The 26,736-nt window shown below is 41.6% G+C and overlaps 1 protein-coding gene and 1 long non-coding RNA gene across 9 annotated transcripts in view; one reads left to right on the top strand and one right to left on the bottom strand.

Moving 5' to 3' along the window:
* The window catches only part of PDE4B (phosphodiesterase 4B), a 573,081-nt gene that overhangs the window by 471,329 nt on the left and 75,016 nt on the right, over positions 1 to 26,736 (top strand). Inside the window, exon 9 of one of the 8 annotated variants that reach the window (XM_082686388.1) lies at positions 1,166 to 3,072. The exons of the other annotated variants lie outside the window; for them this stretch is intronic. Within the exon in view, the coding sequence (XP_082542514.1) occupies positions 1,166 to 1,278 (113 nt within the window). The 3' untranslated portion in view covers positions 1,279 to 3,072. Of the gene's footprint in view, positions 1 to 1,165; positions 3,073 to 26,736 lie in introns of those variants that run through there. 8 annotated transcript variants of the gene reach the window in all.
* Positions 1,585 to 7,558, bottom strand: LOC309842334. The gene is made up of 2 exons (XR_014299610.1): positions 6,546 to 7,558; positions 1,585 to 1,969 (listed from the first exon to the last, which is right to left on the bottom strand). It is a non-coding gene; the product is annotated as an uncharacterized lncRNA (long non-coding RNA).

Below are 26,736 nucleotides of genomic sequence, written 5' to 3' on the forward strand. Positions count from 1 at the left end.
GCTGCTTTTAAAAGGTGATTTTTCATGATAATAAGATCAGTTTTTCATCTATTATCACTAAGTTGAACCCATGCATTTCAGTTGAAATCCAAGATAGAAGATACAAGAATTCCATGATCATTTAAACACATTTAGCAGCAATCCAGTTTGGTAGGAAACCCTGACTGACTTCGGCTGTAACTCTTCTTGGATAAAAAGCAAGTATAAGAGAGACAGAGAGAGAAAGGGAAAAGCCAAATATTTTTTAAATGCTTTTTTCCCCATTCATCTAAATGAAGAGAAGGCAATTCATTTTAAGAGCTACTTGTCAGAACCCCTGGTTAAATTGGTACATTTGCTCCTACAAGTGGATCACTCACTGAAGTAATTCATGGGGGAAATAAAAGCAAATTGCTTAGTCTTCAGTACCTTTATTCTCACCGTTTTAACCAAGGTTACTGCTCTTTTCAGCTCTGGAGGTACAGCACGAGTTTCCCTCCTCTGCAAAGAATCCCAATATATATATATATTTTTTTTTGAATCAGTGTAATTGCTCCTTTTTGTGTGCTATGGCAACAATCCCATTCTAGGTTATATTGTAATTCATGGCTAATGTGTCTCCTGCTTTGCAGCACCTTGACAACAGGAGCTGTACCTTATTCATCTCTTTATCATTCAAAATTCATTGGCAGAGCTATTTTCACGGAGTAGGAAGACAGTAAATCTTGATTTGACCAGAACTGCATAATGTTTGCAGAGTTTATCTGAAGAAAAATGTTCATAAATTAAATTTTAATAATGAGTCAATATTTTTATCTCTGTAGGTATGAAAAAAATTCAACTGTGGCTTTTTTGCTATGAAAAAAAATAATTTACTGCATTGAAATGAAAAGAGGTTTGAAACACACTCTGTTAACAGCATATATAGATATATAATTGTGCGGTCCTGTGGGTTTTGGACAAAAAGAGTTAAATGCAAAAAGTTGGCATTTTTGCACTTTGAATAGCAAAGCCAGAGTAAAGTAATTGAGTATTTAAAATGCAGAAAGTATAACAGCATGAAAATGATATGTTCCTGCTTTAAGGAGAAAGATACACTAAATCCTCCTGGGAGTATTGAAATGCTAATGCTGTGGAGTGTGGGGAACATCTCGATTTTTATCACATTTTGCCTTTTCACAAGCAGGAATTCCAGGCCTTTTCTACATGCTGCGTCAAAAAGGGAACAAAATAGAAGAAAGAACACTCCAAAAACAAGGCAGGCTTCTATCATCTGTACACATTCAACATGGAAACTAAAAGTCATTTTTAGGATTTCAGGCCTCAAACTATTTGCAACAGAAAAAAAAAGAAAACAGACTATTGAGGAAAATCAATGTGTGTGTGTGTGTGTGTGTGTGTATACACACAAGTGGGTGGGTGACTGTGTGTGTGTATATACGTGTGTAGGGTAATTGCCTCGCTTTCCCATCCATTCTATCCCTTGCCTTTGTATGCATTTCAATAGAGAGTACAGATATGTCATGGGAAGCAAGAATTTCCTAAAAAGATAAATCATCAAGGGTTCACAGCCTTTATAAAATGACTCTTTGCTTTACAAAAGGGTGAGAGAAGTATTCCTTTTAATGGCCAACACCTCTGATTCCCATAAATATGACTTGATTGATAATATATATTGTATATACAGTGTTTCGGCAGTCGAATTGTTGTCTAAGGTGGGAGAGTCTATATTAATCTTCCCATTCTAAAATTTAACAATAAACATATTGAGCAAGAACATCACCAATATAACATGTCAGATGACATAAAGAACAACTCCCAAGTCTATGGGTCACTGGAAATGACAGCAAAACCATGCCACGAAGATGATTGGAGAATTGCCTGAGGACTTCGGGCTGGACTGCCGCAGACCCAGAGTCTCTCCCAGCCTGGGTCTCCAAAGCCTTGGTGGTTTTCAACACCAGTCCATTCGACGTTTTTCAAGAAAAGCCTGTATATGGAGAAATAAAATGTGATAACAGAGGACTTTCCAGTGTGTCTGAAATACACTGGCCTAAGTGAGAAGCAGACTCAAATAATCAGTGCTCATGGGAATCCCTTTCTTCTATTATGTGTCCAGGCCATTCTGTGGGGAGGAAATGATGCTTTTACTAGTTGATAAAACAGAAGAAGGGGCTTTCTGCTAAGAAGCCTATTTCTCAGTATGAGTTCCTCCCATATCTTTACTTGATTATGAATATCCCCTTGAAAGCTCATGGGGGTGTGCCAGATACAAGGACTGTTCGAGGAGCCGACAAGGGTCTCAGAGAGTTGTCTTGGATTCTAAGAATTTCAGGAAGTCATGACACTGACCGAGTTCTCATTCCTTGCCAGAGCTGCCAGGGCCTGGGATGAGAGATGGACTGTATGTGTTCACTAGTAAAGGGCTCTCTGAGAACCACATCAGTGGCCTGTGTCAGATGACTGGAAACGAAGCCTGGCATAAGCACGACGTTTGCTTGGTTTCTACATTAAGCAAGAGCTCTGAGGTGGGATTACAACACTTATGGACAAATACGAATAAAATCAATCCTGTTGCCAAAGGCCATGGCCATGCACGACAAAGGAGAGACTGGGGGAGGGGGGGGATAACAAAAAAAAGAAGGGTGGGGTGGTGGCAGGAGAAGAAGAAAGAACGGAAAGGAACAAGAGAAAACACTAGAAATCTCCGAGAAGTTTTTCATTAGTGTTGTGATGGTTCTGTGGCCTGAATTATTGGGCTAATTGTCCTAATGATTCTCCTCAAGTGTTTAAGCAGGCTGCATACAAAACGATAGGGCAAATGCACGAGGAAAGTCCCAGTAATTCTGGGAATAAGTCCCCAAATGGTTGTTTTATAAGAACTGCTTTTGTCTAAAATAGCCTTATTCTGAAAGTTTACCCCAGAGCATCAAAATCAAGCTATTTATACTGATCTGCAATTATTTCATATATGTCTAAAATTAAGTGTGGATAGTTGCAAAAACATTGACAAGTCAACTAAAGTGTGAACAGTTAAAACGTTACCCTGGAGCAAACACTGCCAGAAATAAAGCCCTGCTCATTAATGGCTATTCCACCAGTTCAAAATTAATTTCTAAATTTAGTGTGAATGCTGCTTCCTGTTCAGTGGACCCCAGTGAAACCTGCAGCATCTAATTTCTCACTTGCTGCCGAAAGACTTGAGTCCGTTCCGGGTTGGCTCCACTCCACGTTTTTGCGCTGCTGAGAAACACCATCCACCCACCCCCCACCCCAAAGTTGGAATCATGCATGTTAGTAAGTATTTCAGTTATGCTATTGACGTCAATGGAGTCATTAAATAGATTGCTGGCCCTCCCAGAGGCAAATCACTGCCAGGGACCTAGATACAGACACGTTTTTTACAAAGACAACCATCAGGTTTTGCTATAGCAGTAAGCCAGAGAAAGGGAAAAGTTTATATTGTAGCAGACCTATCTCCAAACACAGTTTATTTTTTTCTTTTGCATTCTAGTTCCGGCCTTTCTTTCTCTTTGGTTACAGTAGGCTCAGGCGATGCCCAGATATTGTTGCCTGAGTGTTTTGTGTGCGAAAGCATCTCCTGTCATTGAGACCGTGAGGGGTGGCTCCCCACTTCTGAAAACACGTCTCACCTCTAGCTCTACACAGCCCAGCTTGATGTTTATTTGGTGGCATAAATTATCTGGGCAAACCACTATGGGCGGCCAGTAAGGCTGTGTTTGACATATAGTTCCCCAGATAAACAGTTTCTTCTGAACAAACACGCGCAGCTCTGTCCTTTCTGCCATTTCTGTCCGCTCGTGGCCGCAGCCCTTCATCTGATAAAGAGGCTTGCAGGGTGCTGCGGCACCGGAGCTCTGAGGCAAAAGATGGAGGAGGAGACTAGAAAGAAAGATGCACTTCTCTCAGCCGCCTCATCTGCGGCACTGCCGCAGGAGGCAGGAGGCTGCCCACGTGCCTGTGTCCTCCCAAAGCCCAGCTGCTGCCTACCTCAAGCCTGGTCATGCAGCTCCCAGGCATGTGGGAGAGAGCCCTGCAGGAAACAGCTGGCTCCTTCTGGGTATTTCTGAAGCTCTATTTACCTGGGCAGCCCCAGGAGTCAGAGCCAAAGATTCATCTCACACCTGGACTCCTCTCCCCCGTCCCCCCTTCCAGGCTCAGAGGTAGAGAGCCATCTTGAGCAGACAGCTTTCTTCAGATCTGGTCATCTGAACCCGCCATGTTGGTTTCTGCTCTCAGCTCCCTTTCTAAACTGCGCTGCCCTACTCCCGCACTGCCCCATTTGCTTATTAGTTAGTTTGTGTGTGTGTGTGTGTGTGTGTGTGTGTGTGTGTACACATTTTATGTATATGTTTGTTTTTCTTTTTTTAGTTAGTATGCACTTAAATACCAGACATCTGACCACTGTTGCTGACCCCTTTGGGTTCATCCACCATTGCTCCTTCCCCTATATTCCTGGCTTTGAGTAGTGGCTTCAGAGTCTGTCCTTTATCTCTCTCTTCACCTCCAACAGCCAATCCTTGTAGCCTTTTCTCTAATCAACCCCTTTCCTTTTCTTTCTCACCCCTTCTTTCTTAGTTCAGTGATTCATCCTCCCATGCCCAAACCATTATGTTGGTCCTCCCACTGGGTGTGTTGTCCTCAATCCTTCCCCATTGGAACCGCCCCCCCACCTCCATTGTGGTACTAGAATTATTCTTCTAAAACCCAGTTGTAGTTATTTCCTTAGTTGGCTATCATCTACCTCCAACACTTTTTACAAATCCCTTCAGAATTCTGCTTCTAATTCCTTCTTTGTTCTCATCTTTCACTCTAAGCCCCATGCACAGCTGATGGCCGAGATGCCCTGAACATACTGTCCCTTCAATATGCCAGGCTCTTCTTGCTTTTCTGCCTTTGTATATGAGGTTCCCTCTGTCTGGGCTGCCTTTTCTCATGAATATCACTCCCATATTCAGCTCAGGGATGTTCTTACATTGTCAAGTGAACCAGCTCTTTCCACTCACTGATTCTTAGATTCTGAGTCAGGATTCAGCTAAATACACAGCCTCAGTCCAGAGCCTGATACACAGCACCTGCTTCGTAAATGCTAATTCCTTTACTCATCCTCATTTTAAAAGTACATTTCTTATCCTTTAAGACTAAGCATATGTGCCATCTTCTGTATGTGCTCCTTGCAACTCATCCAAAATTACTCTCAATTGTTAATTATCTCCAAATCTCAATTATTGCACTTGCCATATTATGCTGTACTTATTTATTTAATTCTATTCCCTTTTAAACTAAGACTGCCTCAAATTCAAATACTAATTTTTTTTTTAACATCCCCAATTTATAAATCATGACCTGGAATATAGTAGATGCTCAATAAATGTTTATGGACTGAACAAATACAAATGAGTGTATATCCATGCCTGAATCAGAAAGGATTAGAGAGTTTATAGTTGGCTGGTCTAAATATCTTCTAGCTCTCAGTCGTGTATACAGTGCTGACATACCTGGCTGATCTTGACTACACGTAACTTTTTTTCACTTGAAGTAAGCTCTTTATCATCCATTACTTCAGGTGGTATTAAAATAAATACCATAAAAGTGACAGTGTTAAAATAAATACAGTAAAAAAATTACTAAATGTGACTAACTTATTACTCTGTATTATCGCTAAGTGCCTAGTACAGTGCCTGAACAAAGTAGTATATTGAATTAAATTGGGCTGGGAATCCCTGGGCCAATACCTTAGACAAGTTACTTCTCAGAAACTCAGCTTTGTTTTGTCTAGAAAGTAGGTGTTTTGATATTCTATCGTGTAAGATTGCTGGGAGGGTTGAATAAGAAAAGCTATCTATGCATATAGTTGTTAAAAGTAAAGACTCTGGAGCCAGACTGCCCGTTTCAAATCCCAGCTCCATTAGTATGTGACCTTGGAACAAATTGCTTAACTTCTCATGTCCTAATCTCCTCATCTCCAAAATTGGGGTAGACATTTTACATACCTCATATATTGGTTGTAAGGATTAACTGTGTAAACATACAAAAAGCACTTAGAATAGTTCCTGACACTTAGAAAAGTGTCAGTATTAGTATCATGTTATTAATCATCCTATGCAAAATGTTTCCCATAGCTCCCAGCACATAGCAGGTGGTCAGTCTGTGAAAGCTAAGAGCCCAGGCCTGCTGGCAGAAGTTGGGAATCAAAACAGAAAGTCCTGTTCGGATCTGTCTACAATGTTCTGATCTACTTCCCTTCTGTAAGAATACAATCTAGAAGACAAGGTGTCTTTGAAGTTTAAGATTTGTTTCCCCTGAAACCGTACAAATCTGATTATGTGGAGGGGAAGGTACGACATCATACAAGCGTGGCTCTTTCTCTTAAAGACAGATTGCAGAAAATGCTCAGGGTAGACTCTGATAAACTGGATCGTAGTTAACTGAGAGCTTTCTCTTGCCTAAGCGTGAGAGGACTTCACTTAATAGGATAGAGTAATTGCAGCTCTGCCACTCAATACAGTTGTGATTAAATACAGTGTTCAGGGCTTGGTACATACCTGCACAGACATGGGCTTTTCAACTCGGGGAGCTCAGCAGAGATGAACAGTGGGAGCTGATACAGAGCTTCCCTTTGGAGAGAAAACAAAGCCCACCAGCAGAGTCCAGCTTAGGGGAGGGCTTTGACGTCTTTTGCTGTCTCTCCATTACTTCTGAGAATGGGAAGAGGCCCCCTTTAACCCATCTCCCTCTTTCTCTTCCCTTTACTCGCTGAGAGGGAGGGAGAAAAGAAGGTCAGGGTCGGCCTAGAGAAGAACGAACATGGATGTTGGGAAATGGAGGAGGAAGGAAGAGAACCTTCGAAGTTCCCTGTTTTCTCCTGCCTGCATCCCCAAAACCACATGATCCTGGGGGGCAGGGTGAATTCTGCTTGCTTGCTTCTGATCAGCTCCTGGCCAGCACTCCCTGGAGTTGCCTTTCGAGCTGTTCTCGGAAGCCAGGAGCATTTCAGGGAACAGTTTTTCACCCGAGAGAAGAGAAACAAAGCAGGGACTGTCCCCTTGAAATAGAGAACAGGCAACAGGACTCACTGGATCTTTTTCTTCATTTATTGTCTTGACTTACTCCCAGCCAGAGCTGTTGACAAGTACCCAACGTCACGCCTCAGAGTTTTGTATACTTTCCTACCCACTCTGTGGCTGTGTCCCTGGTGTGAGGTGGGGCCACGGCAATGATCCAGCCGGTTTGATCCGTAGAGGCAGTAACGCAGTCTGTGCCCCCTCCCCCTCACTTGTACTTTGACTTCACATTTTGGGGATATAGTCTGGCTAGTGCTGCTTGCCTAGCAAAGCATAGGATTTTGAAAGCCCACCTGCCTGCCTCTGGGTGCAGGTGAGGAGAGGACCTAGCAGTTACTCAACTCCTGATATATGCCAGGCACTGGGCTAGGCCCTCTGCGTGCGTTATCTCACATAGTTCTCAACGCTGATCTGTCCCGCAGGTAGTTGTCCTGATTTCACAGATTTTGAAAAAGAGGCTCAGGGAACACATGGGGTCTACTCAAGACCACATAGTCAGTGACAAAGTCAGAACTGAAACCTAGGTCTGCATTTCTTGAAAACACATGCTCTTTCCTCTAGTCTAGACCACACTGTCCCTGCCCCACCCCCCTCGTAAACCTCGGCAGTTTTAACTGACAGAAAGGGGGATGGTGAACATTTCACAACAGGAGAACAAACATACTGAATTACCTACAGCCTTAGTAATTACTGTATAATTTCCGGTTAATTCCTTTGTTATCTAGCCATTTTATTGCGAGTGATAAAAATGTGTAAATCTTAAAAGAAATGGCTATTACACGTCCATGTCCATCAATGTTTATTAGATGCTTACTGTATATGAGACACTGTTAGACAGTGGAGGTGGAGGTATACTAGTGAAGAGAAAGAATTTAGAGCCTGACCTCGTGGACCTTATAGCTCAGGAAATATTAAGAAAATAAATACATGATTACACATTTGATCATTATAATGAAGAAAAGTACAGAATACTATAACATTGACTCACCTGTAAAAATGGGAATAATGCTAGTACTTACTCTTAGGATTGTTGTAATATTTAAGTAAGCTGTTAGACATAAAGCATTTAGGATAGTGCCTGCCATCTAGTATTATTTAACATTTGCTCTAATTATTATTATCTTTAGTTATTATTGAGATTAATGTAGATTAGGGGACAGGAAAGGCCTTTGTAAATGACCTTGAGTTTGCGACCTAAACACAGAGTAGGAGCTGGGTGGGTAGAGATGTTAAGTAACACCTTCCAGGTGCTCCAGCCTGAGATCAGGATCAATAGGGTGGCAGTGAAGCACAAGGCCAAGGAGGCTGAGAAAAGCCAGGGCATTTGTAGGCCATGGGTGAAACGTGCAAATTTTAGTCTTTGGGGGTTAAAGAACATGGGAAGCCACTGAGGTATTTTGAGAAGATTGACGTGATCTGATTTGAATTTCTACTTCTCCCTGAGCCTTCAGTTGAGCTGCTGGACCCGCCTTTGGGCTCCTGGGGTCAGGGGCAGGGACTTGTGCTTTCTCTCATGCAACCTCAGCGCCTGCCTTTCCATCCACCTTTGTGGCTAAGCAGACAAGCTCTGGATCCACACTGGCTGAGTTTAGTCCGGGTTGTATCTTTCTTTCTGTAGGACTAAAGGCAAGTAATTCCATGCCTCTGGACTTTCATTTCCTCCTTTGTAGAACGAGGATAACAGTAGGACCTTCCGCAGAGAATCCTTGTGAGAACTAGCTTAATGTGTGCAAAGGGTTTAGCACCATGACACACAAAGAAAGCGCTAAATCAATGTTAATAATTTTAATGTATTATAACTGCCTGTTTTCTCAATTCCTTATACCTCTAGACTGTGTGCCTAGCACAGGGCAGATGCTCAAAAAATATTTATTGAAAAACCTCACTGAGGGGTGCCTGGGTGCCTCAGTCAGTTAAGCGTCTGCCTTGGGTCCAGGTCATCATCCCAGGGTCCCCAGATAGAGCCCCACGTGATCGTTGGGCTCCCTGCTCAGTGGGGAATCTGCTTATCTCTTTCCCTCTGTCCCTTTCCCACTTGTATTCTATCTCAAATAAATAAAATCTTAAAAAAAAAATCATCTAAAAGAACGAACCGTGAAAGACAAGTAGTGAAATGGATTGTAAATAAAAGGAGAAAAAGATTGCTGACCTACTCATGGAAAAATGGACATCCTTAAGTCAGGGGTAGATTCTGATGAGGGGAAATTGGTTTTGGGGGACAGAGAAACTGAATGACTTTGCAGCTGCCTGGTTGCTCCAGCTTTGGGGAACTTGAAACAATGTCCATGAGACAAAAATATGTCTCAAGATCTGTGTCGCCAATCTGGATTGCCATCTGCACAAAAAGAAAATTGGGCTCCTTCAAGAATTGCTGCATGCCCTGGGGCTACCTGACTGTCTGGAAGGCGAAGGTGAAACCTCCAGAGCTCTCCATTCTCTGAGTTTGTAGGACAGTCCTACCTCCGAAGAGCAGAGCCCTATGACTTCCTGTTCAACCCCACATTGCCCGCAGAGGCTCAGTTCTGTGAAGTAAACCCACTCCTTCAGTGTGATGCGTAAGCCTGGCTTTGTGTAGTAGGAGTCTTGGGCAGTCAGTGGCGACTAACTGTTCTTCCTCTCCGTGCAGAGGACCTGCCCTGACAATGAGTCCCTCAGCTCTTGCCTGTTCCAGCTCTGTGCCATGTTAGGCATGCATGCTGGCTAGTTACCTTTTTTCTTTTTCTTTTTTTTTTAATCCCAGGGGAAAATAAAGGCTCTTCAAAAAGTTTTTTTAGTCAACACAATAGACCTCTGTCCTCACTGACCTGTTTTCCTATTATTTCTTCCCCTCTCATTGCACATTTAACCAGTCTGTCTCTCTTTACCTGCAGATCATTTCTAGGCTGCCCTCTGATTTGCTGTTTTCTCCATGCCTTGCACACTGCCAAACCACCTTTCCTCCAGGCCTCTTAATCTGACTCAAAGACTTACCTATGGAAAGCCTCCTATGATTAGTCTTGCTTATGGCCCGCTCTTTATATATGGTCTTAGAGTATACATGTCCTCCCTTGATTTTTTTTTTTTAAACATAATTGTTCTTTATGCCATTGGCATTGTTCATCCATTTTGGTTTTTGTGTGTTCCGTAAACAAGAGATGTTTATGATGGCCTGCTACCATGGAGGAGGGAAGGGAATTGCTAACTTGAATAAGACTCAGAAACTGATCTTGAGTTTGCATCATCTGAAATAAAAGTGTAGAGTAAAAGCTTCCTGAAGATGTAGACCGTATCAGTCAGGATTCTCCAAAGAAACAACCAGTGTGAGAATACATATATACATATATTTATGATTTACTTTAAGGATTTGGCTCATGGGATTGTGGGGACTGGCAAGTTTGAATTTCTGGAAACTCAGGCAGGAGTTAATGCTGAAGCATTGAGGCAGAATCTGTTCCCTTCCAAGAAACTTATTTTTGCTCCTAGACCTTCAACTGATGGGTGAGGCCCACCAATAATATCTAAAGTAATCTCTTTTACTTAAGATCCATTGATTATCTACAAAATATCGTCACAACACCTAGATCGATAGTGATTAAATAGCCAGGTACTATTACCTAGCCAAGTTGACACATATATCATCGAAAGGACCAGCCAACAAATAAATAAGCCTGTCCTGGGTATCAGACAAGAATTATACACAGCTCTACACAAATAAAAAAATACATATATAAGACCCAGGAGAATAAAAATCTTTATATACCTTCTGACTAATGGAAACTTTACTCCAAAACATGGTCAAATAGCCATTCTCCCCAGCTCACAGAATTGTTTTGAAAAGCATGTGATGGTTTGAAAGACCACAAGGGAAACGTGTTTGTATTTTGAACACCCCAACCGTCCCTAGCAGTGGCGACACACCTACTAAATGTTGGCGACACCACAGAGGCCCCAAATTCTCACCATTCTCTCTATTGAGCAGCTGTGAGAGAAAAGAGAATCTTGGACTTCAGCTCTACAAGAATGCCAGTCATTCTGGGCCCTTTGTCTGAAGACCACAACTTATTACTGCAAACTCAGTGGGGGAAAATACCTCAAAAAGAGGTTAATTTGGCCAGAAATATCTTGGGAGTGTGGCAAGTGTCCTCTTTACATACAGTACTTGTTTACCCAGAAGGGGGTCTGGAACATTCATATCCTCTTGAGAAAATTTGATGTCAGCCCCATTCTCTAGGTCATCCATGAGACCCTTTCTTTCTCAAGCATAGACTCCAAAACCTCCTCACACCAGTGCTCCCTCTGCATCTTGTATTGCTGCCACTAAGAATGCACACATCCTAGGTGACGCCTCTAGCCCCTTTCCAGAGCACATAGCCTCATGTTCACCACAGCACCCAGCTTCTGCCCTCACCTCAGCTGTCTGCATCTTGGGTGGGGGGGCTCTCTGAGTACTTTAACCGTGAGCCAGGTGGCTCCCATAACCACCTCTATCTGGAACACCTCAGACCTAGGATTCTGCCTTCAGGGTGCAGTTTCCTCCTTACCTCATTTACATTTTGAAAAAAGAGCAGCTCTCGACAAATTACTAAACTGAACCTACTATGGCTGCTTTCTGGTGTTCAAGCAATTGACATCTCTGCTGGTTCCTTTTCCCCAAGTCCTAACTTTTCTCCTGGTCTTGAGTCAGTGGTTTTACTCAAGTTATAGAAACACTTATCTTTACCTCCTCTTTTTCTGCATCAATGGAATGTGCTCCTTCTACTTCATTTTCTGATTTTGTTGGTGGCATTACTTACTACCTCCTACTGCTCTGGTTTCTGTGCAGGAGAATCACTCTAATTTTTAGCAGGAGACAGTGTTGGGGAAACATTCCATTTTCACCATTTGTGTCACCAGGGTGAAGCACAAAGGCAGGTTATGCTGGGTAGAATTTGTAGCAGAGACAATTTTTGGCTCAGTAAACCCTTTAGCCCACTAGAGATTTGGCAGAAAACAGAATGTGTTTCCCTGGGAGGTGGTTCATTTTGTGTGCCCCGCTGGAAGAGCACATCTAGATAGATGTAGAAAGTTTAACATGAGATTCTCTTATTCAGAAGAAGGGCAGACTCAGCCAATTCCAAGATTTTCCCTGCATTATGAGCTGATGTGATGGAACAGCAGTTAGACAAAATTTTTCAGTGCTATACTAGCCACAGAGTGTTTTCTTTGTTTCCAAAGAATCCACTCTAGCGGGCATTGGTGGTATAGTGGTGAGCATAGCTGCCTTCCAAAGAATCCACTCTAAAACATTTGGTTCAGCTACAAAACACGGTGAGAAGTGTTACCATAGTATTAAACCCCTGCTAAGTGTAAGATTTGCTATTAGGAACTACAATGAGATCTTTTCCTCATCATCCACCCTTTATGAAGTCATTATTATCTCACTTTCTTTAGCCATTGAAACTGTGCCCCTGTGAGGGCAGCTTCTAATACGAAGACACTCAGCTAGTAAGTGAAAGAGCTAAGACTTGAGCCCTGGCTCTTTGGCTCCAAAGGTACTTGGCACTAGTCCTCTGTGCTGTTAGGTATGTAAAGTGCTGTGGGCGATGCCCACACAGGTATCTCTCTTCAAGGTATATCCACCCTTGAGGGGATGTTTACTCCTGTTGCTCCACTCATACTCAGTGTTCTCTGGACAGTATCCTCCTTTTCCTGTGCTACATTTAACCTGCTCTTTTCTCCAGATAGAATTTAAAAAGAAAATGTACGTCATGCCCTTCAAGGAAAGAACTGAGCTGGCAGGGAGGTGATAGTGTCTTTCTCTCTTCCAGGAGTAAGTCCCCTTCACTGAAAGGTATTTTTGGTATTGAGTAGGACATCCCAACAGGGGAAGAAGGCAAGGGAGTATTTTTAGGATATAGCAGAGCAGGGGGAGACTTAACTCCAGAGCATTACTCACTACTTAGAAGATGTCCCCAGCCTCTGACATCACAAGGAAAGAGAGATTTCAGATCTGTAGTGAAACTGGGGTGTGCCTCTCTTGAACACAAGGAGGCAGCTGTCCAATTCCAGACTGGCTCTGGAAAGTCCCATTTTGAATAATTTGCTTCTGGTGGTGTTTTGTTCAACTTCTTTACCTCAAGTGAAACTCTGTGACTTAAATGAAAGAGCACTGAGCTGGAACTCAGGAAACTAAATTTTAGTACCAGTACCAACCAGGTGTGTGACCTGAGGTAAATCTTTTAACCTCAGACTTAGTCATCTTTATTTTCAATTAGTTTTGAGTCTTTGAGGGTAGAGTCCAATCTTACAGAGCCTTCAAATTTCCAAAATGGCTTTTGGACCAGAAATGGTAGTGTGTGGGTGTTGGGGTGGATAATTTTTTATTTTATTTTATTTTATTTTTTTCCAGAGAATAAATAGCCCCGAAGCTAGTTACTGGTGAATCTGGAGTTCAAGCCCAGGTCTCTGGTCTGGCTCCCAAACCTGGGCTTCTTCCACTCCTTGCAACCCTGACATTAGACCATATTATTGTTGCATAACACAGTGTATCTGTATTCTTTTCCTAATCCCTGTCAGCCTTGTGGTTGGCACAGTTTAATAGCAAATGGTCATTGAGTGGTTATAAGTGCTGGGGAAACAGAAATGGAGAGAACGTGGCCTCTCACCTAAGCTTAGAAGCATTCTCATGGGGAGTTTCTGGAGCCAGACTGCCTGGGTCCCAGTTCCACCGCTTATTACACTAATTACTTCTGAAAACTTCTGTAAACCTCAGATTCTTCATCCTCCTCTTCTCATCTTTAATACTTTCCTCTTAGAGTTATGGAAATTAAATGAGTTATTTCATATAAAACACTTGAAACGGTGCCAGTAGAACAATGACTGACTGAATGAATACATAGTTGTTGATTCTGTTACAACTATATATGTTGGTTCGCTCCTTTGTGCTAGGAGTCTTAGAATGTTGCAACAGGGTCTTGTTCATTGCATTTAATAAATGTTCATTGGATCCAATTATTTAGCAGCTATTTACAATGCCGGTACTATGTGCAAAGCCTCTGCTGGATCCTTCTTAGAATCTGACAACCTACTTAGGAAAAAGGAAAAGTCACTGTGTTTTAGAGCTTACAAAATTTGCAGAATTTTTCTCTTTAATTATTCCTTTTTTTTTTTTTGTGGCCCTTGTTTAGAAAGAGTTAAAGGAAGGAACTGGGAAGAAAATATTCTACATATATACTTACTGATGTACTCAGATTTAGAGGAAGTGGAATTAACAATAGGCCAATGGGAAGATTAGAATTTTTTTTAAAGGAAAAAACCTCTTGTAGAACTCTGATGTCAGGCAAGAGAGTTCTACCTACTTTAGTGAGTGATCTGTGTCAGACAGAGAGAGCAGCTCTTTCTGTCATTTACTAACCCTCTCATTCATATATTCAGCATTGAGTGAGTATTCACCATTACTTATTACGTGAACAGGGTGTTGTGCTGGGCAGTAGTTACACAGAAATGAATAAGACACAGTTTCTTCTCTGGAGGAGCTCAAAGTCTTGAGGGACAGACAAATTTAAATGGATATACAATACAGTGTGCGAAGAAGTTGCCTAAAGCACAAATAAAGTGCTCTAGATACACAGAGGAAGATGGGTAGTGAGGAACAGGATTCAACCCTAGGTACTCTGTAACTAGTAATACTGTGTTGGTATACCTGGGAATTTTACAAATGATTTTTGTTGCATTCTTAAAAATTACTACTTCTCATAGCTAGGTCATTCATTACACAGCTGAGTATTTATTTTTTTTCTTTTTTTTCCCCCCAGTCATTTCAGCTCAAGTCAGTGTGTTCATGAGTATCTGTTATATAACTAAGTGCATTAGGAAAATACAAGTTAATTTTATTCAGAGTCACCAGGATGAGGAAGTAAGAAAGTATAGGAGGTATGACTTGAACTCTGCCTTAAAAGTTGGGTAAGACTTCATAAGGTAAAAGTGAGAAATCTTATTCAAGAACTCAGATCATGCTCCAACAAGGATATTGTGGCCCAAAGAGTTTTGGCTGAGTTTTTGGAATGAAAGTCATCCTGGGGGATTCGTGAAAGGAGGATAGGGTAGAGTGTGCAGTGGGAAAGTAGGCAGGAAAGATCAGTGCGAAAATGGGAGGAGGCTTTGTATGCCTAGCACACAAATCGAGATTTTATTTCTTGTGCAGTGAGGCGCCCGCAGTATTTGTTCGGCAGGGAACTTTATTAGCAGAGCTGTGTTCCCCAGGATGCTTAGTGTGGTATTGGCTGTGATGGCAGGAGACGATGCCAGGCTTGGAGTCAGAAAACAGGAAAGAGAATTCCAGTTTGTCCATAGATTAGCTGTGTGGTCTTGAGTAAGTTGGTAACCCTCTCTGAGCTTTATTTTAACCTCCTAATCTACACAGTAAACAAGTGGAAACATCCCTCCAAAAAGTAGCAGCAACAACCACAAGAGCAACTTTCATTGATCAGTATTCCCCGTGGCTTTGGGTGAGGCCATTTCTATGTAGTTTAAACGTCGGACAATTCCGTGAGTTAACATGTCAAATATAAGTGTACTGTATGGCCCACCACTTCCACTCCTTGGTGTCTACACAAGAAAACCAAAGACATACATCCAACACAAAGTCCTAAATGCAAGTCTTGTTAGCAACATTATTTATAAGAACCAAGGAGTGGAAACAACCTGATTAGGTCTACTGCCCAGTAAACGGATAGACAAAAGAAACTATATTCAGAGAATGAAATACTATTCAGCAGTGAAAAGGAACAGACTGAGGAGACCTGCTATATATGATATGGCTGATATTCTTCTCAGGGAAAGAAGCCAGATATGAGATACCGTATATGTTATGATGCCATCAATTGTGTTTTATTTACATGAAATACTATCCAGAAAAAGCAAAGAGATAAAGACAAAAAGTGGGGAAGGAGCAGGAGGCAGGATTGATCGTAAAGGTGCATGAGGAGTGATTAAAAATGTTCTAAAGCTGATTTGTGATGAAGGTTGCACAACTTAGTAAATCTACTAAAAATATTGAATTCTTCACTTGAGAAAACAAGGTGTATTTATGTAAAAGAAGCCTCAATAAAGTTATTTTTTTTTAAATATTTTATTTATTTATTTGACAGAGAGAGACCACAAGCAGGCAGAGAGGCAGGCAGAGAGAGAGAGAGGAGGAAGCAGGCTCCCCGCTGAGCAGAGAGTCCGATGCGGGACTCGATCCCAGGACCCTGAGATCACGACCCGAGCCGAAGGCAGCGGCCTAACTCACTGAGCCACCCAGGCGCCCCCTCAATAAAGTTATTTTTAAGACAAAAATAACTCTGTGACATGGGTTCTGTTCTTCACACTTTACAGATGAAGATACTGACTTTTCCAAAACCTCCATTAAAAAGTAGTGGAGGGGCCCCTGCGTGGTTCAGTTGGTTCAGCATCTCACTCTTATTGCAGCTCAGATCATGATCTCAGGGTTGTGAGATCCTGTCGGGCTCTGTGCTAGGAATGGAGCAGATTCTCCCTCTCTCCCTCTCCTTGTGCCCCTCTCTCCACCACACATGCTGTCCCTCCCTTCTCTCTTTCTCAAAAAAAAAAAAAAAAAAAAAAGTGGAGCAATGGGTATGTTAACTAAGCTTACTGTGGTAATCATTTCACAATATATCCATGTATCAAATCATCACATTGTATACCTTTAACTTAGACATGGTTATAGGTCAATTATAGCTCAGTAAAGCTCGGTGGGGGGCGGGGGGGGGATAGTAGAGCTAGGATTGAAAATTCTTCCTGCTGATTTTGAGCCCATGGCCTTGGCTACTGTCCACACTGTCCCCTTCCTTATGTTACAAAGTGGTTGTGACAAGGGGCGCCTGGGTGGCTCAGTCATTAAGCATCTGCCTTCAGTTTAGGTCATGATCTCACGGTCTGGGATGGAGCCCCGAATCAGGATCCATGCTCAGTGAAAAGCTTGCTTCTCCCTCTCCCATTCACCGTGCTTGTGTTCCTGTTCTTGCTTTCTCTCTCTGCCAAATAAATAAAATCTAAAAAAAAGTCAAAACAAACAACAACAACAACAACAACAAAAACGAAGTGGTTGTGACAAATAAATTAAGTAAAGGATATATATATATGATCACAGTATGCACAGAGTGGGCATGTGATTGACTCTCAGTAAATCTTAGCTGATACTGATTTTGGCAGCTGTTGGCCAGATGGTTTGAGTCAGAGTAAAAGCTAAACAGCAGTCCAGGCAGGAGGCACCAGGATCGTGCACAGGCAGCACACTGTCAGGAAGAGAGAACAGAAGAGGTAGAGAAGGAAGCCCTGCTAGGGTTATGCTCTCAGTCTTCACATTTGAACTTCTCCAAACAACCATGTGGGACACTTGGCTCTATTATGAGAGAAGACAAGGAACAGAAGTCTTTCTTTCCCTCAGCGAAGAGCTGACACACGTTCCCATGATAAATTTTGTAATTCAGGATGTAAAACCAAATCCAACAACCCAACCCAGCCAGGAGGTTAAATAAATAAGTGTTAAATAAATAAATGTAGGGTTTTGGTTTTGTTTTGTTTTGTTTTTCTCCCCTGCCCATGAGTCTCCACAGAAGATGCCACGTGCTTCTGTGACTTGACGTCTACTCCTCAGTTTTCTCTCTGTGTCATTTTGGGGCAGCAGCCTACGCAGGGTTATGAATTGAAACTTTGAGGAGTTGAGATTTTGTGTGTGTGTTTTCTTTTCCGTTTGCCCATTGTGAGCTCCCTCGTTAATGGTAATTTGGACTCACAGGTGAGCCATCGCTCTTAACGTCTCATCGTTTATTCTGAAATGCCAGTAAAGCTCATAAGGCAGAAACGTAGCCTACAGCTTTGGCACATGCAGGACTAGGTGACTTAATGGGGTTTTTCCGGAGTTACTTTCTATGACTGATACTTTGTAACTCAGAAGTGCCTGCCCCATGGTGAAACTTTATTATTAATAAATCTACTTTTCTCCAAAACAAACAAGGCAGTATGGCAAACAGCAGTGTTTGCTCTGTATACATCTGGGTGGGGTTTTCATCATTTCCTAGGACCAAGGCCCTGGTGCTTCCCATTGCACTAGTGAAAAAAATGTGGGAATTCAGTTTGCCTATTTTGGCAACGTAAACACAAGAGCATTTGTGGTCACAGAGGCAGGACTCCCGGTTCCAGAGGCCTTGGTGGCAGTGGACGGGGGCTGTGAGGTTCCCCTCCCTCTTTAGGGAGAACAGTATTGAATCTGGAAGTGCAGAGGACCTTGGCCATGTGGTGAGGAGAAAATTCAGAACACCTCCAGGTTTTATTGCATTCACTCTTCGAGTAACAGTCCCCAGAGAGCCAGGAAAACCTAGTGTATGTCTGCCATAGTAATTAAGTGTCTAAGTTTGAAGAAGCTTGAAGAAATCTTACACATAGCAAAACCGAAGACTGCCAGCTTTGTTCCCTGTTGTAAGGACTCAGCCAGTCACAACTCATTCAAGATGCCTTTATTGGACGGTGTGTGTGCAGCACAGTTCCAGACACTGGGAGCAATATTAGGTTAGAGTCCTCGTCCTCAAGGTGACTGCAGTGAGTGAGGATGGGGATGATACTTAAATATGAAACATTTAAGCATTTAAAGATTATTTTTATTTATTTATCAGAGAGGTGGGGGAGAGCGAGCACAGGCAGACAGAATGGCAGGCAGAGGCAGAGGGAGAAGCAGGCTCCCTGCTGAGCAAGGAGCCCGATGTGGGACTCGATCCCAGGACGCTGGGATCATGACCTGAGCCAAAGGCAGCTGCTTAACCAACTGAGCCACCCAGGCGTCCCGAAACATTTAAGCATTTAAATAACACTAAGTGATGAGCGTTGCCCTCCTCCTCGGGGAAGCTTTTCAGAGCTGTCCCAGCTCCACGACCTGTTCTTTGAGGGGTCCTCTTCGGACCCAACAATTTTTTAAAAAATATTTTATTTATTTATTTGACAGAGGGAGAGATCACAAGTAGGCAGAGAGGCAGGCAGGCAGGCGGTGGGGGGAGAGGGAAGCAGGCTCCCCGCTGAGCAGAGTCTGATGTGGGGCTTGATCCCAGGACCCTGAGATCATGACCTGAGCCGAAGGCAGAGGCTTAACCCACTGAGCCACCCGGGTGCCCCAGACCCAACAATTTCACCGAATTCTATAAGGATAGAGTCATGGAAAGGTCACAAGTCTTGGATTTAAGGGTTGAGAAGGGTTTCTTAGAAGTGTTCTAAGGATTCTAAGAAGCCTTCTTAACCCTTAAATCTAAATCCCACACTGTCCACATATCAGCTGTATTATAAACTCCTGAGGACAAGTCTCTTCAGATATCATGTATCTTTTTTTTTTTTTTAAGATTTTATTTATTCATTTGACAAAGATCACAAGTAGGCAGAGAGGCAGGCAGAGAGAAAGAAGAGGAAGCAGGCTCCCTGCTGAGCAAAGAACTCGATTCCGGGCTCAATCCTAGGACTCTGGGATCATGACCTGAGCCAAAGGCAGAGGCTTTAACCCACTGAGCTATCCAGGCCAGGCACCCCAGCTATCATATATCTTTGATACACATATGTGAATTTTGCATAGTGCCTAACATTTAGAGGGCACTCTGTGAGTATTTGGTGTTGAATACATGAATTAACTGTGTAACCCTAGCAAGGCTAACCTGAGGGTCTCGAGTACTTCCTAGAAAGAAGAGTAATCATACTTACTTGATAGGAGTTGCAAGGGGGCATAGAATGATGGTTGAGAATGGAGATTCTGGAGCTACATGCCTGGGCCCAAATTCTGGCCTGCCATTTATTAGTTCTATGGCTCTGGGTAAATAACTTGTCTTTGCCTCAGTTTCCCAAAGTATCCTAATACTACCTATCCTTTAGGTTTGCTATGAAGATTAAGTGGATGAATATTTGTAACGTTCTTAAACTAAGACCTGGTACGTAGTATGTGTTATGGAAATATTTGCTCAATAAAAATAAATTGAAAATGGGTTTGTAGTGAGAACAATGAGTACTAATGATATTATAATTAGGTAATTATAATGAGTGCTAACTCATATAAAATACTTAGCATGACAAAAGATGCTGAATAAATGTTAGTTCATAGAACAATGAACACTGTTCGATCCTCATAGAAATGTTTGATCCTCATTTCCTGAGCCAGTGCTTTGGCTCATAAAAAATGCACAAAATATTTTTATAATAAAAATATAAAATAAATATAAATATTAAGTTTGTAGTGTAGGTTTTTCTGAGGATCGTGAAGTCTAGACATACGGGGAGGGGGTTCATCAAGGACAGAGAGTTCAATTTGGATCTTGGTTAGTAATTAAATAGGGGTCAGGAGTTCACAGAGGAGGCATATAAGTTGCATAAGCTTGAGGATCTTATAGGGCCCTGTAGGCTTTAGGAAAGAGTTAAGATGATATTTAAGCAAATTAGAAAGCCCCCCCAAAATGAATAAAATGCTATATAACTTCTTAAAGCTCACTCAGACATCAATGTGGATAATAAATTGGATTAGAAAAGTGGAAGTGAGGGGAACATTGAAGCAGACTAGGTAAGGGATGATGCTTGTTTAGTTTACAATGGTAGAGAAGCAGGCATAGAGAGAAGTGGACATCAGGTACATATGTTGGCTATGGAATAGCTGAAACTTGCTAATGGAGTAAATGGTAAGGGGTAAGGGTAAAAACATTCAGAAAAGCAAGAATCAAGAATGAAATCCAGGCTTCTGGCTTAAGCCACTGCTTGGATCCAGGTGCCCCTGACTAAGATGGGTAAGATTAGAAGAAATTTTGGCTGGTGGAGTGAGAAAGAAACCAAGAGTTTGGTCTGAGCTATTAATTTTGAGTGTTGTTTTGAATCCTAGAGGAGATACGATGTAGGTATAAAACAGCTTAGGCTAGAGATATGAACTTGGAGTTTGGAGCACACATGTTTTGGATAAATCTATGGGCATGAGAGGGGATGTAGAGGGAGAGTACAAGTCTAGGCCCATGTTCATGGAAAGTGACAGCATTTAGATACTCAGTAGAGAAGGACAGGATTGGGGAAAAGATTGAGATAGAATGATTAGAGAGTTAAGAGGAAACCCCAAAGTGTGGAACCTGAGACAGGGCACTGGGTGGAGAAACATAGCCATCAGCTGTGTTGGAGTAAGTTGAGGATAGAAAGTGACTACCAGTTTCGACAACAGAATTCCCTGATGATCTTGAGAAGAGCAGATTTGTAGGACTTAAAGGAGAGAAGCCAGATTCAGAGCGGGTTGAACAGTTGAGGATAGTAAAGCATGTTTTTATGTTGATGGAAAAAATCTAGAGAGAAGGAGAAATTACTGATGAAGAAAGAGGGGAAATAATCAAAGGAAAATTCTAGAGGATGTAAAGGACAGTGGGTCCCAGAAAGCAAGGTGAGGGCTTGGCATTTGTCAGGAGCAGGGACACCTTTTCAGGTGGAAGAAGGAGCAGATGGATTTAGGCACAAGTAATAATAGTCATCGTTATAGGTAGCATTTCCTGAGTAAGTATATACTTACTTAATACTCTGGTAGTATTTCCAGAGTAAGCTCTGTGACAAGTAATGCTCTACATAATTTTCATGTATTAACTCATTTAATCCTTACAACAGCCTTATGAGATGGGTTTGTACACATGATCAGAACTGAGAGAGTTCTTTCTCATCTGATGATTTAAGTTGTGGTAGGAGAGGGGTATTTGAAAAGGGAGCAGGTAGTACGTAGTGTCACTGAAAGTTCTCAGTGGGACTTCCAGGCTGTGTCGAGACTTTATTTGAGATTTGAAATCATGAATAAAAAGCGACTCTAACACAAAATCCAAATGGGTTTTCTACAGCATTCAGCCAATCCTACTTGAGTAGCCTGCCTTGATTCTTAACTTGGAAGCAGGAGTAATTTCTGATGCCAGGAGTGATAAAACAAACCAATATCCCCTACTAGCAACCCAGCCCTTGATGAATGTTTCTGAAGCTTCTTTGGAATTGTGACCACAAGGAGTGCTCCTCTTACCTGCTATCTCCCAAACCCTAGCGCAGAGGGAGAAAATATAGACTCCGCAAAAGAATGTTATATAGAGTGAACTACAGTAGCCCATCAGAATCATGAGAGAAATTGGCCAAGTTTGAGCATTGTAAGTATCAGAGGTCCAAGCTCAATTCTCTGTCTTGCTGTACCTCACAGCTTGCCAGGTTTCTGTCAAAGAAATCACCATTAGCTTTTCCCATTGCCAAGATCTCATGAATGGACAAGGGTTTCAAAACCTTTACTTGACCCGAAAGCTTTAGATTGACAACAAATAGCAATAGCTAACATTTTATTAAGCTCTTATTCTTTGATCAGGCTCTGGGCTAAGTGCCTTTTTTATGCAATATCTCCCCTAATTCTTTAAACAACACAGTGAGGTAGATATTGTTATAAAGTTTATATTTCACATAAGAAAACTGAACTTTAGGGAGATTAAGTAGTTTTACTAAGACTGGGAAGTTAACAAGCAGAGAAGCCAAGAGTTGATTCCAGAAGTCTAACTCCAGAATCCAGACTCTTTTAACAAGTACATTACAGTAACGAATCAGTGAGCAACCAGGCCAGATAAAACTAATGTGTGTATCAATATGTTATCAATGTTGCTGTCATTCTATAAATTTTCCTCAGAAAACACACAAGCTTCGTTTTCAACTAGATTGAGACTGGTTTCTACTCCCCCATGTTCTCAAAATAAAGGACTAATTCACTGGGAATGACTACAGAACTTGGGGATTTTCTTCAGATTTCTTCTCTTCAGAGTGACCAGCCTGTTGACAAGAAGGGTTTATAGTTGTTGGTTCTTGCAAGCCTATTGACCTACGTTAAGATAGTTTTCCTGCAGTCAAACGTGTTGACACATGTGACACAGCATAAGCTGAGCTCCTTGGACCCTAAGCACTGATGACCTGATCTTTTCCCACCATGTAATTATGAATTGAGATTTGATCTTTACCACAAATTCCCAGATAATTGAGGTCAGTAAGAAAAGTTTAGTCTCGGTATCTGGGCATCTCAACTGTCCAGGTTATTTGTGGATCTACTGATAATAAGCTATCATTACAATGATGAAAAAAGCCAGAAGCTGGTTAAATGCTTAATCTATGCCAACTAAGTGCTTCATGTGCCTTTTTCACATATAACGAATTCTTAGGCAGACACTATCATTAACAACACTATTTTGAAGATAAAGAAAATGAGATGGAACGAATTAAGTAACTAGCCCAACATCACATAACTACTAAAAGGCAAAATGAGGATTTTAGAAGGATACTAGAGTCTTTTAAACCCAAGCCATCATCTGGAGGCAGGTAACCATGGATATGAATTATAGCTTTACTACTTACCAGTTTGAAAGATGAAGTAAATGGTCTTGCATGGTTCTTGCAGGAACGAGAGAAAAATGCACATAAAGCACCAAGTGTATGGTGTATGCCTGCCAGGATTCGGATACTCATTAAATAGTAGCTATGGTTAGTAAATGGAATGAGCTGGAAACTTAACAAGTATCCCATATTTTGATCCCTGTAATCAGTGAACATTTATAATTCAAATATCTGCCCCATATATAATACACTCTTCTCTCCTTATTAAGTACCTAAATTACTCAACTAATCAACTCTGCATCCGCCTTCCTTCTAATTTCTTAGAGGGCATGTTTGCCTGAGACTCTCCCAGATACCTTAATTTTATGGAATTTAAAAAGTGAAATAAGTATTTCTTTTGTCCTTTTGTCCTTTCTGATGAATTCAAGATATTTTTCCAATGGCTTTAGCTGTAGATGTTAGCAATGGTCCAGAGCTCCCTGGGGGTAAGATGAAAAACAAGACCAGCCAGAGGATCCTGGTGACCCAGCAGCCCTGCCATAATAACCTATTTGGGGATGACATGGTAATCTGGTTCATGGCATTTGGCTTCGTGGTTCTGATTATGACATATGATGATTCAAGTTTACTCATATACACACCAGAACTTCATAAAATGACCTTTTCCAAGGTCCTTGAGGTTCAGCAGGGAGGGAGGGAAGACACTGAGTTGCTCTAAACAAAGCAACATTTGTTTTCACACCACTTGCTTAGACATGTGTCCCCTCACGTGCAGCAGCTATTTGCTGTGGGGCTCTTGGCAGAGTGACTAAAATGTGACCGAAATTAAGGACAAATTCTGCAGTCTGCTGGAAAATCACACTCCCCAGGAAATGTTCGCCACGAGATTGTAAAGCAGTGAATTATTTCTTATCATTCATTTCCTTGCTCACTCTTTTCCTGTATGGCCATTTTAAAAATGGTTGAATAGAATATTTATCAGGCCTTGCCATGTGCTTTGTACATACTGCACCAGGTCTGTGGAGAATGGAGAATGGTGTAAAATTATTTACCGTCTTTGGGATGCCTTCTCCGGGTCTGTAAAATGGAGAACTGGACTGCATCAGTAAGCCCTGAGTTTTATACATAGTTTAAAAAAGCAAATTCAACACTACACTTTCATTTAAGAAACATAGGAAAAATATTTTCAGGAACCACAAGAAATAGAGATTGACAAACACTTCTTAGCCGGTATAAAAAGCATAGACTCCCAACCAAAGGGCCATTTGAATCTGCATGAAGACCAGGCATGTGATATTTTTTATGTTCTCAACCTCATAAAATTGATTGAGAAACTCTGGACCAGATAATCTCCTAAGATTGTTTTCAAGTTCAAGAAGTCTGTGATCCTACAAAAGCTCCTCCCAATAAAAATTGGTGCTTTTACAGCTCAGAGAAGAGATAGAGTCTTAGAGAAGTGTAAATAATTAGGGCGTGAAAGGTGATCTGTCATTTCTTATCCTGACTTCTGATTGTTGGTTCAAATGTGTGATTCTGATATTGACCAATAGTCTAATTAATTTAGGCCCAAATTCAATTTTTGACTTGTTTTTATCAATTCCACTATCTTAATGGCCTACATTAGCTAGATAATTTAGTTAAGAGGTATTTATTAAACCACTTCTGTTAAACTTTCTCTTTGACTCTTGTGCTTTGTCACCAGTTTAAGTATTAAATTTAAAGGAAACAACAATCTCTTAAGTCTTTTTCTTTTAAAGCCGTGATTTATATGGATTTTCTTGTACATGAACTTTTTTGTGAATTCAGGATGGTCAGACAAAAAGAGAAGAGAAACAATTTAAACACCATAAAGGAAAACATCAAAGAGCAAAGGAACTGGCAAGAAATTGACCGGACTTAGAAAAAAAGAAAGTGAGGAATAAAATCCTAAAAGAATTTTTAGGGAAGATTCCGGTGTAAAGGAAAAGAAGAGAGAGATACGACATAGGGTGTGTTTCATGATTCATATGCATTGGCTCCATACCTGGGTGATTCATTTGGTGGAGAACATAGCTGGAACAGAGAACTTTCTTAGAGTCATTCAAAGCTTCATTTTGTGTGTCTGTTTTGTCGCTCTTCTGCAAAATGGAAATATTAATTGCTTTTCAGAAATAGCCCTGGTCATTGGAGTTTATCTGTATAGCCACTTGAGATTTAGAATTAGATCGTGGACTTTGGAATATGGAGAGTCTTTAAGAAACTGGGACAGGTTTGTTCCAAGCGACCTCTCTTTTCTCCTGACAGGAATAGATAGATAGTCGGTCCCCCCAGGGGAGCCCTGTTGAGTAAGTTCAAAGGGGACAGTCTGCCTGTTGGAAGGTACAGACTAGATCAGTGCTTTTCAAGCTGTTTGGATCATGACAGTAAGACATACATTAAATATCAAGACTCAGTCCCAACATAGTGTATGTTTTATGAAATAAAACTTAATACATACGTTACACTTGATATTTTTTATTCTATTCTATTCCTCTGTTGTTTTAAGAAAATACTGGCCAAGATCCATGAAGTAGATTCCGTAACTCACTATTAGATTTCCAGGTGTGCCCCCCAATTTCTATCCTATCTGCGTCCTTTGCCAAACACACACATTGCTAAAATATACTACATCCAGTTTTCAGGAACATCTCTCTCACCTCACCCTTATGCTGAAATGCTTGCATTTTCTTGAACACTTTGCTGTCTTTCACATCACTGCTCGTGTCATTCTCCCTCTCTACTCAAAGCACTTTAGCATTTTCTCACTCTACCTCCCCTTTCTTCATCAAGCTCACTCCTGCTGGCTGAGACTCCATCCAGAGGTCAACACTCCTTCCCTTCAGTCTATAGTGACCTGTTTTCATACTCTGCTCAGGATTCTGGGCTTTTCTTTATCTTAACCATATCATGCTGTGTTATGATGATCAATTTATTTGTTCTTCCCCTCTAGACTTGCCTTATTTTTATCCCTAAGAAGTGGCCTAAGATTTGACACCATACCCGATTAATACATTTTGGTTGAATGAGAGCCTGCCAACGGTGGGCACTTGGTACCGAGTAGCTGCCTCCTTGTAAGTTGTAGTCTGTTTACTGCAAATAGGAATTAAGTTTGTGGCGGGGGGCGGGGGGGCAGTGGTTGCCTGGGTGGCTCAGTTGGTTAAGCAACTGCCTTCGGCTCAGGTTATGATCTCAGGGTCCTGGGATCAAGCCCCACATCAGGCTCTCTGCTCAGCAGGGAGTCTGCTTCTCCCTCTGCCTCTGCTCCTCTCCCTGCTCATGCTCCCTCTCACGATCTCCCTCTCTC

The sequence above is a fragment of the Mustela nivalis genome (assembly GCF_964662115.1).
Source record: "Mustela nivalis genome assembly, chromosome: 10".
Lineage (NCBI taxonomy): Eukaryota > Metazoa > Chordata > Mammalia > Carnivora > Mustelidae > Mustela > Mustela nivalis.